Below are 12,456 nucleotides of genomic sequence, written 5' to 3'. Positions count from 1 at the left end.
TCTTTCTTGTGCCCTCCTGTCTAGCTCGCTGTTGTTGCTTGCCCCTCCTATCCTGCTTTCTGTTATTCCTTGCCCCCTTCCCAAACTCCTGTCCAGTTCTGTGTTGTTTCTTGTCCCCTCCTATCCCTCTCTGTGTTGTTGTTTGTCCCCCCATTCTTCTACCCCTCCCATTGTTGTTGCTTGTCACCTCCCATCCACTTCGTCCTGTTTCTTGCACCCCCCCACCCCGTCCCACATTGTTGCTTGCCCCCTCTCGCTCAGTCCAGCATTGTCCCCAGCACCCTAAAACAGCCATCTCATCCTGCATTGTTGTTTGTGCCATCACTCCCCATTCTGTGGCACTCCTTGCCCCCCCACACTCCCAGCCCATCCCATGTTGTTGCTTTCCGCCTGACACCCTACTGCCCCATCTTGCTGTTGCTTTACCCCTCTTACCCAATTTGCATTCTTGCTTGCCCCATCCCATTCCCTCCTGTGTTGTTGCTTGCCCCTCACAGCCACCCATCCTGGCAGAAAAAAAAAAAACATTGGCAAAGCCAATAGGTCTCAGTGCAGCTGCTGTACAGTATGGCTGAAAGTTTTTTTTTTTTTTTAAAGCCCAATGACGCAGCCAGTGCTGCCTGTGTCTCAGCACTTTTCTTTTTATTACTGGCGAAATGCATCAACAAGCTGCTTGTTGCAGCTTTTACTTCCCTCTGGCATGTTTCCTGCCCTCCATCCCATAAGCACTATGACATGGCCAGTGCTGGCCACTTCATAGCTATTTTTTTCAAATTTTCATCCATGTTGCACAACAGCCGTGCTACTTTGCAACAAAGCTAAAAGCATTAACAAAGCACATAGCAAAGGCAATACCTATTGGCTTTTCCATTGCTTATTGTTTGTAGTTCATGCATATCAGCATTACGTGAATTCTCCAATTTAAGATTTTTGGGGGGCAATTCACAGACATGTAAGAATACATTTTAAAAAGTGCTGCAGGAGTACTACTGTATATACTGCAAACAGCCTTTACGAACAGACCCCACTGAAGTGTAGAGTTTGAAACCCACTTGGAGATGCAAGTCTAAGGAAATATTTCCACATGGAAACACGAAAGGTCAGATTGATATTTTAACAGGTAAATCTTAAAGGACTCGTCTAGAAAATGATGGCACCATAGGCGTAAGTCCACGCCCACAAGTCAAACAAGGGAACCTTCTGGGATTCTTGTTGGTGATGTAGGACTGGGTAATGGGAACTGTTTTTCTTTCCACTAGATCACCACAGTGAATAGCTCTTACAAGATCTTGCAGAGTATTATGACCTAAACTGGCTCCTTCATGCACAACAAAAACTAACAAGCATTGGAAAATGCAAGGACTAGCTTGCATTTTCAGTCCTGCTGCATCGAAAATACAAAATAAAAGACAATTGATTTCTGGATGCATCTTAATTCTGGATGAAATTAAGATGTTTATGTACCATGCTTCAGTGTAATTTTGAGATATAAAATAGTTTGTCATCTTTCGTGCACTGCGATGCACGCAATCCATAGGATGCGGAAAGAAATGAACAGCAAATGGCATGACCTACAAGAATTTGTAACACTGTGTCTAGGTGACAGCTGCGTTGTCAATTCAGAATTAGAAAAGTAAAGAAAGAGTGACGTGAAGCGATCTGCCCAAGATCACACCGTGTGAGGCAGAGGAAAAATGAAGATTAAAACGTTGGTTCTGCGCTAAACGCTTTTACGGCTTTGTGCCTCCTTTACAAGGGCACATCGGTTGACTTTCAAGGCTCAGGACATCTGCACCAAAGCACCTAAAACGCATTTTTTTCATAACTTAACTTTTTAAACTAATTCACACAGAAGTAAAGAGAGAGACTGCTCAGGAGGGTACAGTTTAGTGATCAAAAACTGGGCTGACTCCAAGACATTGACCTCTGGACTTAGAAACACAGAAACAAAAAGGCAAAGCATGTGTGATTATACTGCTACACAAGGCAGAAATGTGAAGGCATTTATCACTTGTCCCTGTGCTGGAATCTCCTGGGGGTGGGCCAATGGAGATATTTTTACGGACAGTTTAGCACCCTCCCCTCCCCACCAGAAGGGGGGTGAAAGCAACCCTTGAATTCATACCCCTTCAGAGCAGTTTGGATCTGCGGTGAACCACAGTTACAATGTCTCTACCGTTCCAAATTCCTTAATGTTTCACTGCAGGAAATCATCTAATTGTTACAACCAAAGAAAAGTGTCCAGTACTTCTTTGGTTACAGTACACTTGAAAAGGGGGGCGGCAGGAAAGACCAGTGGAGTTGGGGCGGGGGGGCGTGTGTGTGTGTGTGTGTGGTACTTGCCACTCGCAGTAAGGCATTAATCATAATATTTCTTTAACTCAATGTTGCACACATTTTCTATGCAGGGAACTCATTATTTTCAGTGCATCTCAATATTTACATTGTCAGAATCGAGCGGCGTAGGTGGCTTGTCAATGGAGCCCGAAAAAAGGCGCAATTACTAGCAGTGCCCAGCAGGGCGCCCCTTAATCGTGTCAGGGTTGCATTCCCTGCTTACACACCCCTCCGGTGCCAGGGGTGCAGCTGCGCCTTACACACTCAGGGGGGTAGGGGCAGAAAGCCCGATGCCCTTTGCCCATTCAGGAGTTACTGCCCCTTACTCATGCCAAAGATGTTCAGAGATGTCTGTGCCTCTCAACAGTACCAGGGATGCAGAGGCGCTATAGTCATTACCCACCCAGGGGTGCCCATAGAAATGCCCCTCACCTTACCAGTCATGTTCAAAGAAGCACCACCATACCGATGCCAGGGCAGTTCAGATGTGCTCTGCCCTTGCTCATCCCAGGGGTGCACACAGAGGTGATGCTGTCCCTCCTAATGCCAGTCATGTGCCAAGAAGTGCGACAGTGTACCAATGCCACGGTCGTCCGGGTGCGCGACATGAAAACACTTCCCACATAGGCTTAAAACAAAAACACCACCACAGCACCCACACACCGTACACGATGGAACTTGCTATCCGTGTGGGTAAGTGCTAGAGCACCCAGCATAGGGGTAATAGGCGCTATACAAAAGCTACAATACACCACAATGTGCTGCTCTCCTTGTCCGTGCCCGGGGGTGTCCACAGAGTTGCTGCTTAGACACACCTTAACCCCTGCCAGGGTACCCAGAGGTGCTGCCTCTCGTCGCCAATGCCAGGGGTGCTGCTGTACATACGAGTGCCATGCATTGCCTACCCACGTGCTCCTGCCAGTTCGTTATGCCACAAATACTTAGACATACAAGGAGTACCTAGAAAACCGCTGCCTTACGCCTGTTCTAGGGATGTCCATAGATGTCGGTGACCCTTGCTAAGTTATTTGACTGGAAATGTAGAAGTGCTTGTACTCACTATCCAGGGAACCTATTTGTCCATGAGAAGTGCCATCACTCCCCCATTAAATGTATAAATGTATTTCAGCAGTGCCGAGAAGTGCAGGTACTCTACCTTTCAAATTAAAGAAGTGCAGGTACTTAGTACCGGAACGTACCTGCCCATTTAAAGCACCGCCCTTACTCGTGCCAGCTGGGAACCCCCGTGTCTGTGCTGTCTCTTACACATGCAAGACAGGCTCAGAATTGCTGCGCTCCTTTGCGTGTGGCAGGGGTGCCCACCACTGCTGCTGCCCCTGGCACGTGCCAGGCATGGAGATAGGTTCGGCTGTTCCTCGCCAGTGCCTACGTGCACACAGTGCCGGTGCCCTTTACTCATGCCAAGTAGAGGTGGCAGAGTACGTACCAAGGTGTGGAGAGATACCGGAGGCACGGCTCTCCCTTGCCCCATGCCAGGAGCCAGTGCCCTGCGGTACCTTTGCCCGGGATGCCCCGGGGCGAACAGATGCGTGGCAGCAACTCACCTGGGTTGAGATGGCTCTGGAAGTAGAAGATCACCAGGATGAAGGAGCCGATGCATGTGGCCAGCACCATCACCTTGCTCCTCCTCATCCTCTCCTTGCGGATCGTGCCCATCTAGGGAGCCCGGGTCCCGGCGGCGGGCAGGCAGAGGGTGCGCATCCCCCCTGGGTCCCTGCCAGGCTGGGCTCCCCTCTCTGCTCCTTGGTAACTTCCAGCAGCAGCGGCTGCACGAGCTGAAGCTGCACTGAGCGCGAGCTCCCGGGTAACAGCAGCCCACAAAGGGCTGTACCAAGTCTGCCCGTCGGCGGGAGGGGGCGTGTTGGAAGATACCAACATAATGGGCGTCCGACCTCCGTCATAGAGGCACCGCAGGCTCCGAGAGGGGAAAGGGCATGGCTGGGTCTGGTCCTCGCAGTGCTCCGGGAAAGAATGGGGCGGAGCTCATTCAAGCACCCCTCGCGTGGATGTGGGGTGACCCAGCTGCTAGAGGCAGCTCCTGCCCTTTGTGCTGCTGAGTCCTGCCAGCTGCTGGACTCTGGCCAGCTCTGGGGGAACTGGACATTGTTCAACTGCAAATACGACTCACAAGGACAGGACGGACAAAGGAAGAAATGCAAAAATCAAGAGAGGAAATAACATACTTAAAAACTCTCCCTACTTTGGAGATCTGCCTCTTCTTCTAGTAACAAAGGATGACAGTTCTCAAAATGTAAACCTCGTTTCTGCTGCAGTAACACCGACGGCAATGCTCCTCGTCGGGCGCATAAAATTAGCCCACTTTCTACCAAATGTGATCAACAAACGCCAATCAAATTGTAGATGCTACTTTTATATCTATTTAAAAATGTCGATTTTTTTCGACATTCCTGTAATTAGAATTGGTGCTCCTCCAGTGCTGCACGCCTAGCGGACATTGGGGAACCAGCATAGTCGGAAATGGTTTCATGCCACGTGGGTTACCTTTAGATGGTCCTGCATTTTAGTCGCCAGACCGGGGGATTCTGGGGCTTGTAGTTTCTCTAATGCGATTAAAAGCGTGGGCAAACAAATCACAGCATACAGAGTGAATGAATGAATGAATGAATGAATAATTTCTTGTATGATTACTTAAAATCATTACAAATTTGTGCAGGTCGGTATAAAACGTCCTAAAGTGCCAACAGACATTACAATAATTTAATACATGATATGAAATAGGGGGCAGTACATTTTTCCATTCAAGAAAGACATGGTTCAGAGCATAGTTTCCAGTTGCAAGTTCGCAAATGAGTTCAATTTGTACCCCCAGCTAATGGGGACCGGAGGATCCGGTATTATGGGGTAAGGTGCACAGGGATTGTTAAAATCAATTAATTCGTGCCGACATATAAAAACATTATTTTTTTATTATTAATTCCGGATTCAAGTTAGCCGCTAACTTCAGTTAGTTCTGGAGTAACCGGTGTTATGGGTTAAGACTAGGTTTGTTGGGTGATCGGCTGCTCCTTATTAAGGGTCTGGGCAGTGGCCGGTAGTTGATCTATTTCTTCCGGCAACGTGTCCTTTAGCAGTGTGTGAGTCTGTCGCATAAGTTTTTCAAACTTGGCCAGATCCACCTCACTTTCCAGGGTGTATAAGGTGTGAAGGCTCTTTGGCTGACTGAGTGCCCAGGTGTGAGAATATTGGCCTCTGTAAGGTGCGCCGGACGTGATGAAGAACCGGGCAACAAAGTAATATGCGAGCCAATGATTCACCTCTGTATTCGCACAGTCTGCACCGTGTGATGTTTTCAGTTGTTTTCCAGGCTGGGGTCAGTTCTCTAATTTGGAGTGGCACCAGTCTTGCCCATGTTATTTGATGTAGAGAGCTTTTTCCCACGGCCTGATGAAGAAGATGGTTGCCTGTCTGGTTCATTTGAGAGGTTGTTAGGGAATCACTTAAGGCCCTGAGCAGAGGTATGATAGCTATTTATTGCTGATTTAATGGCTGTGTAATTAATGGTGTTTTATCCCAGCTCTCCTCAGCAAGTTGTAGACTTTCCCTGGCATCTGTGAGATTTATGGACCAGGGGTTACTATCTTTTGTGAAGTCTGTTGTTATGACTGCTTTCATGGTGTTGCCTGGTGCGGCTGTAGCCTGCCACTGATGTTTTGCCAAAGCGGCCATGATTTCAAGTTTTTGATTGACAAGGCCAAATCCAGGCCTAGTCAGTGTGTTCCTTGCGTAGGAGGGTAGATGGAACAGTTTTTTGTAACCCATGCATTGGAGCTTTTCAAGATTGCTGGGGAACGCTTGCTGAGTGTAGTTGACAGAGGGAGGCAGCTTTGCCCAAAACTCCCCCCCTATAGCCGTGGTCGTTGGACTGTGGAGGGTGTTTAGTTTTCAAAGAGCATATATAACAATCCTCCCTTTGGTCTTCAACTTTTGCAAGTGTGATATCTGCCTTTCTATTTTGCTCAGCCATGCTCCCATCTCTTAGCCCTTTTTATGGGCGAGCACAAAGTGCTCCGTCCATTCTGTAATCTCTCTTTGGGCTTGAAACCACGCCCATGCCACGTCAGCCACTTACATTGGTTCGTGGGCTTGCCTTTTAAAATCCGCTTGCTTTCATTTGTGAAAGGCATTCATATGTCATACCTTTTCCGGTGTTTAGCCCGCCTACACAGCACCGGTAAAGTACCAAAAACATACGAGGCTCGATGTTTTCAGCCTGGAGTCCGGACTACTTTATCTGTTTATTTTCCACGCAGCACGATCGCGCTGCATTTTACATAGCGCGATCGCGCTGCTTTTTGTTTTTGCTTTACAACGCTAATAGCTCTAACTCGAACAAATGCGAGACCCGTTGAATTGAAAATGCTTGTTTTTCGGATAGCGTCTGAAAATCACTATTTTTGTTTTGCTTGCATTAACTGTAAGACCGTTCTTTGAATTATATATATTTAGAGGTTTGAGGACCTTTTGGAGGCCGACTTTCATGTGGTCTACAAGGACGAGGTCGTCTGAGTATTGCATGAGGTGAATTTTCTTGCCTCCAATCCTTGGGATGGCTAAGTTTGCACCAGATAAAGCCGGGCCCAGGTCAGCCGTGTATAGGTTGAATAGAAGTGGGACCAGCACCCAGCCCTGTTTTAACCCTCGAATGGATACAGAGTGCAGTTGCCTAAAACCCAGGACTGGCGAAGGGGCCTTTTCAAGATGCAGTAGAGCTAGTTGGCTGCTCTGTTAAATTTGCGCCACAGTCCTGTCAGAGCGCAAACCTATATCTCATTTACCCACTTCTGCGCACCAATGACTTGGACCGGGAGTGGTGTAGTCCCTTTTGGACTTTGGTGTTCCCCACTCGATCTGTTTCTCTTGTAAATTACATCTTACACATTTAGTATTAGAAGAAAAGCTTTTCGGATTTAAGGACGACAGCCAAGAACTAAAGTTAAAGGGTTTTACTCAAGGAATATCATTTACAGAAATGCATAAGGTTAGTCATAAATCAATTAGTGCTGTAAGCCTGCCCATCATAACGAATACAAAGAGGGAAACAGTAAAGTTCTGATAGAAATCCAGCACACATTCAACTTCTAAGAAAGGGGAAATGTGTGCTTTCTGCATTTGGACATCTCACTCTTTCATAGGACTTTAGACAAACGTTTCATACATTTAACATATTAGTACGTTCAACACTCTCACAACCAATAGGAGTTAAGCAAGAGTACCAGCTGGTAAAGGAACACATTTCAGGATTTTCTCACTGTTATAAGACATGGAGTTCTACTGTTTCCAGCATCTGCTCTCAGAACATGAAATGTTACTTACTGTATGTCTGTATTTAACAGAAAATGGCGCATCACAGTGCTGTGCCAAAATTGGTAGCGGCGTGTCACTTTAGAAATGCAGGGATGCACCGTATTTATTAGAATACGGCACACACCTGCATTTCCGCCTGCACTGGCACTAAAATAAGCTGCCTAGCACCAATGAAGGCATCCTTGCACCATCGTGCAGAGATGTCTGCGTGAGGGGTTTGATTGTTTATGTGTGGGAAGGTGTCCCTTCCTGCACATAAACAATCACTAATTGCGATTTGGCATTTCTCTGTGTGCTGCAGGATGCAGCACACACAGAAGTGCCAAACTGTCTTTTTGAATGATTGTTTATGTGCAAAAAGAGACTCATTCCTGCACATAAACAATAGTTTCTGGCATTTTGCTATTTGTATGCGTGCTGCAGAATGCAAAAGTATTCCTCCTCGTTGTGCCACCTTAACTCCACCCTTGGGTTGGCGTTAGATTTTGGCGCTGCCTTAGGTTTACGAAAACTCGTAACTCTGGGACAGTGTCAAAATACAACGGGTGTTGCTATGGCACACCCACAGCAACACCCATTGCACACCCCTCCCATGCAAAGTGCTACATGTGAAGGGGCTGTATTTACATGGTGGCGTTAAGCCACAAAAAGTGGCTTAACGCCACCTTGTAAATACAGTGCAGGGCATAGCGTCACGTAAAGTCATGCTCCGGTGGCACTAGGGGCTCAAAAATATATATGCCTTAGTATGTTATTCTGCCTGGGACAGTTGCCTTGTCCTTGAGAAGCTGCACTTTGCTCAGGTAGCCAAGGAAAATCATTTATTAGTCCGTGAAAGTATACAAGTCGTTCTTATGACACAGAATAAACAGCGGATAGAGTCCGGGGTTAGACTGCGGCACCACAGCTAATGGATGACAGAATAAAGTTAGCCTAAATTAATTGAAAGCTCGTTTCCTCATATTTTATACACAACAAATTAAAAATAAATCTTACGGTCCCTACAAGCACACCTATAACGAGTTCTCAAAACTTGGCAAGTGTGATAAAGAGATATAATAAAAATCCTAATGAAAGCAGACAATGTCACTGTTCGTTTTCTTTCTATTTGTGTGGTTTTCTATATATTTGGGCATGTCTAGCAGAGGTGTTGTACAGGGTTTACAACCAGACCACACATGCTTACATTTCCTAGTTCTATTCATGGGTAACTCACTCAGTCTAGGTGTTTCTTTGCATTCTGCGATTTGCTGTCTGGTGGAGCCTGTTATGGTATAAGGGTGACAAATAGTCCTGGAGTGCAAGTAAAAACCTGGCCTGGATGAGCTACTCTAGCACAGACCTGGGAAACGTAAGAGGCCTGCATCTTGGTGTTTCAATTTTTCCTAAAATTTCCCCCCTTTTTACTGTAAGAAAAAAGCCTGTTGCTCACCTCAAAATGCCCATGAAGGACGGAAACCAATTCAATAAAATGCCAGGGCAGTGGAAGTCAAAGCACTCACTAAATGACCTGGAAAGGGTTGATCCCAGTCCCCTCTCTGCTCCTGAGGGTTATAGGATTTACAAGGAGTTGGAGTTACATAGAATAAGTATGGTTCCCAGAGCCCTTAAATAACACCCATGCCAAGAGCTCTTAAGCCAAAAAGTAAGACCCCAACCAGTGTGGATGCACAAAAGGGTTGCAATTCCCCCTCACAATTCCTCTAAAAACAGAACAAAATGGCGAGATTTTAAAGAATGCAACATGCTTTTTCAGCATTTACTTGCAGCATTAATATTGAGTAATGGTGCCTTTTAAGGAGCAGTGAGGAAGGAACATTGGGAATTTCCAGGAAATATATGTGAAATGGTGTTTTTGAGAGCAACTCCAACCAGTAAAATTGATGAAAACCGGGGAGAACCTAAGAGCAATGTCCCCCTATCAGACCTCACTGCAGGGGCAGTACCTTGCTCCTGCAGCGGTGACCCTGGTGCAATAGAGAAACTCACTTAAACAAGGTAGGCCTGTGGTGTTGGGAGAGCGCATGCACAGTTTGGGAGTGGGGTATCATGGACACAGCTCAGAGGGGATGGGCCCCTTCCACTAGACACAGGAGGAAAAACTAGCCAGCCAGTGCACAACCATCATGGATCTAGGACAGAATATCGACAATAAATTATCGGGATGCAAACATCTTGTTACAGAAATATTGAAAACATTGGCATTCTTTTGATACATTGAACAGAAATACAGTGACATTGATTACAATATATCAAATGGTTGTTATGGTTGATTGATTGAGGGATTTTGTCACAGTCTTGAGATTAAGGGATATCTGGAGGGATGAATGCCCCAACGCTAAACAGTATTCCTTTGTGTTCAAGAATTTGTGGGCAATGGCAAGACTTATTTCCTGGTTCCTATCACAGAAGGGGAGAGATGCTTCAATACACATTTTCTATTAAGTGGAATCTCTGATCACTCCCCCTGCGTACGCGCCTGGGCACTGAGACTACGTTGCAGAGAGGAGGCTGGAGTTTGAATCCCTGGGACATCTGGGACTGGGGCACTAAGCTCTGACTGTCAGGGGTGAAAAAAGACATATCTGACAGAAAATGTAGGGTCACTATCATTGGCTGTAGCTATCTGGGAAACGTGTAAATGCGTCCTACCGAGACGATTATACTAAGATTTTTTGCACTGTGTTTGTGTAAAAAATAACACAACTCAAAATCTTTTTTTTCCCAATTTACTTTCCAGCACAAAACTTGTTTTGCGATGGAAATTCACTTGAAAGTAACACAAAGCAGCACCTAGAGATGTTTTGCAGTACTTAGCAGCAAGGGGCCGCACCAGGTCTGGTGCATGGGCATTCACATGCAACCACCCATGGTTTTTGATGCAAAACCCTATCTACTAAAAAAACTTAGACAACGTTTTGCTTATAAAAATAACGCTAATTTCAAATGGGCTGTATCGAAGAGAAATGTTTTTATTTCTGCTTTCTAGTATGACTTTGGACGTGTGCTGCAATATACAGAACGCATACAAAGTGTGAAACATTTTAAAGTTAGTCTAATCATAATATTTTGTACTGGAAGGGGAACCTATGCTAGACTCATGCAGAGACCCTTGCACTATGGTGAAACGGTGTGTGCACGGCGAACGGCTGTCTGATAGTGTGCCAGTGCTAGGGCGAGAGGAGGAGAGTACCCTGTGTCTGTAGATATGGTGCTCTCCTGCTCTCTACTTCTCACGTAGCGTAGCATTTGTTGCTGCTGCGTGACTATTTTGTAAACAGACCACTTAATTTGTAGAATAGTGAGAAAATGCAGGGAAAGAATAGAGACTGCTAGGGAGGTCTAGTAGGAGGGGAAGTACGAAGACAATCGTGATGCACATCTGGCTCATCAGATTTTGATAACTAGAGAACTTGACAGACACTTGATGCTAAACCCAATAAGCTTCACTGGGCTCAATAACAAAAGCTGTACAGCTAGGGAATAAAGCCAGGAGGCCATTGGTCTGGCTGACACACACAGAGGGAGGACATAGATGGGTTTGAAACTCTACTGGGACTTGAAGGAGTTGGCGTGCGATATCACACAGGCCTTTGCAACACATCTGAGCAACTGTACCAACCCAGGAGGGGAATTAAGGGGTGGACATTCAGGAGTCTGTAGGTGATATCCCCAACCCCAGGCTGACATTGGAGTATTGGAAAGTGCTGGACCAAAAGTTGGAGGTCAAAGGAGTGGAAAAGGCCATAAAACAACACCAACAACAACAGAGTAGCAAGATTCTTATGATGGGTAGGGCCCTGCTATACAAAATGATTATATTGCCCAAGTTTTTACACAAGTTGTAGAACACATCATATGTAGTTCCAGACAACTTTTTTCAGTCAGTCAACTGAGTAATAAGACTGTTACTATGGGATGCTTGGCCATCAAGGACTGCATTGTCTGCCCTCAAGAGGGGTCCCTACTATGGGGGATAACCTTGCCAGACTTGAAATTGTACTATTGGGCAAGATATGTATTGGTGGTGAACGAATTGGAGTTTGCGGGGCAGACACAGCCATCCCTGTGGCAGACAGAAGGTCAATGTTCGCATGTGGCCACAGATGAGAGTTGCACAGCCGGGGCGTGTGTTAGTCGCCCATACCCTGCCCATGACGATCATTGGTTTTGGAGGAGGGTCAATCAGGTGATGAGATGGGGAGACAAACTTACTCAAAAGACACCACTTTGGGACTCTGAGATGCCTCGAGGGTTTCCACAGATGGGACCTTCTGAATATTTACAAGGTCAGCGATGCTTGGGGAACTTGCTGACTCTCAACAGTACATGGGCCAACAGGTCCAGCATGCATTATCCAAATACAAGCCCCTACTGCAGGCCATTCCAGATGAGTCACCACTGGAGTATCGAGTGCTTGCAGCCTCCTCTCCAGCAACACAGGATATTGCAAATACCTAGAACCCAGATTGCCAACTGTCTGCCGTCCCTAGATAGACTAAAATCCAAACGGAAGCAGGACTTGTGACTCTTCGGGGACTCAGACGGGGGTGGGGGGCTATGAATACCCGAGAGAGGAGGCAGTGAGATCAGGTTTTCTCCTATTTCAGCTCAAAATATTACATCAGGCCAATTGCACCTGCACAGGGCTGTTTAAGTTGGATCAAACTGAAACAGACAAATGTCTACGAGGGTGTCTACATGCAGTGTGTGAATGCCTGAAGTTGCAAAGTTTCTGGTCAGGGGTAAAGCAAATGTTAAATAATGTCATTG

General features: G+C 46.2%; 1 protein-coding gene across 1 annotated transcript in view; it reads right to left on the bottom strand.

The window, feature by feature from the left end:
- Positions 1–4,161, bottom strand: part of CHST13 (carbohydrate sulfotransferase 13) — a 212,407-nt gene extending 208,246 nt beyond the window's left edge. The window contains exon 1 of the mRNA XM_069206273.1: positions 3,903–4,161. Coding sequence (XP_069062374.1) covers positions 3,903–4,014 — 112 coding nt within the window. The 5' untranslated portion in view covers positions 4,015–4,161. The remainder of the gene's footprint in view (positions 1–3,902) is intronic.
- Positions 4,162–12,456: the final 8,295 nt, after the last annotated feature.

This window comes from Pleurodeles waltl, chromosome 9, assembly GCF_031143425.1.
Source record: "Pleurodeles waltl isolate 20211129_DDA chromosome 9, aPleWal1.hap1.20221129, whole genome shotgun sequence".
Classification (NCBI taxonomy): Eukaryota; Metazoa; Chordata; class Amphibia; order Caudata; family Salamandridae; genus Pleurodeles; species Pleurodeles waltl.
This window is presented reverse-complemented; position numbering and strand designations above follow the sequence as displayed.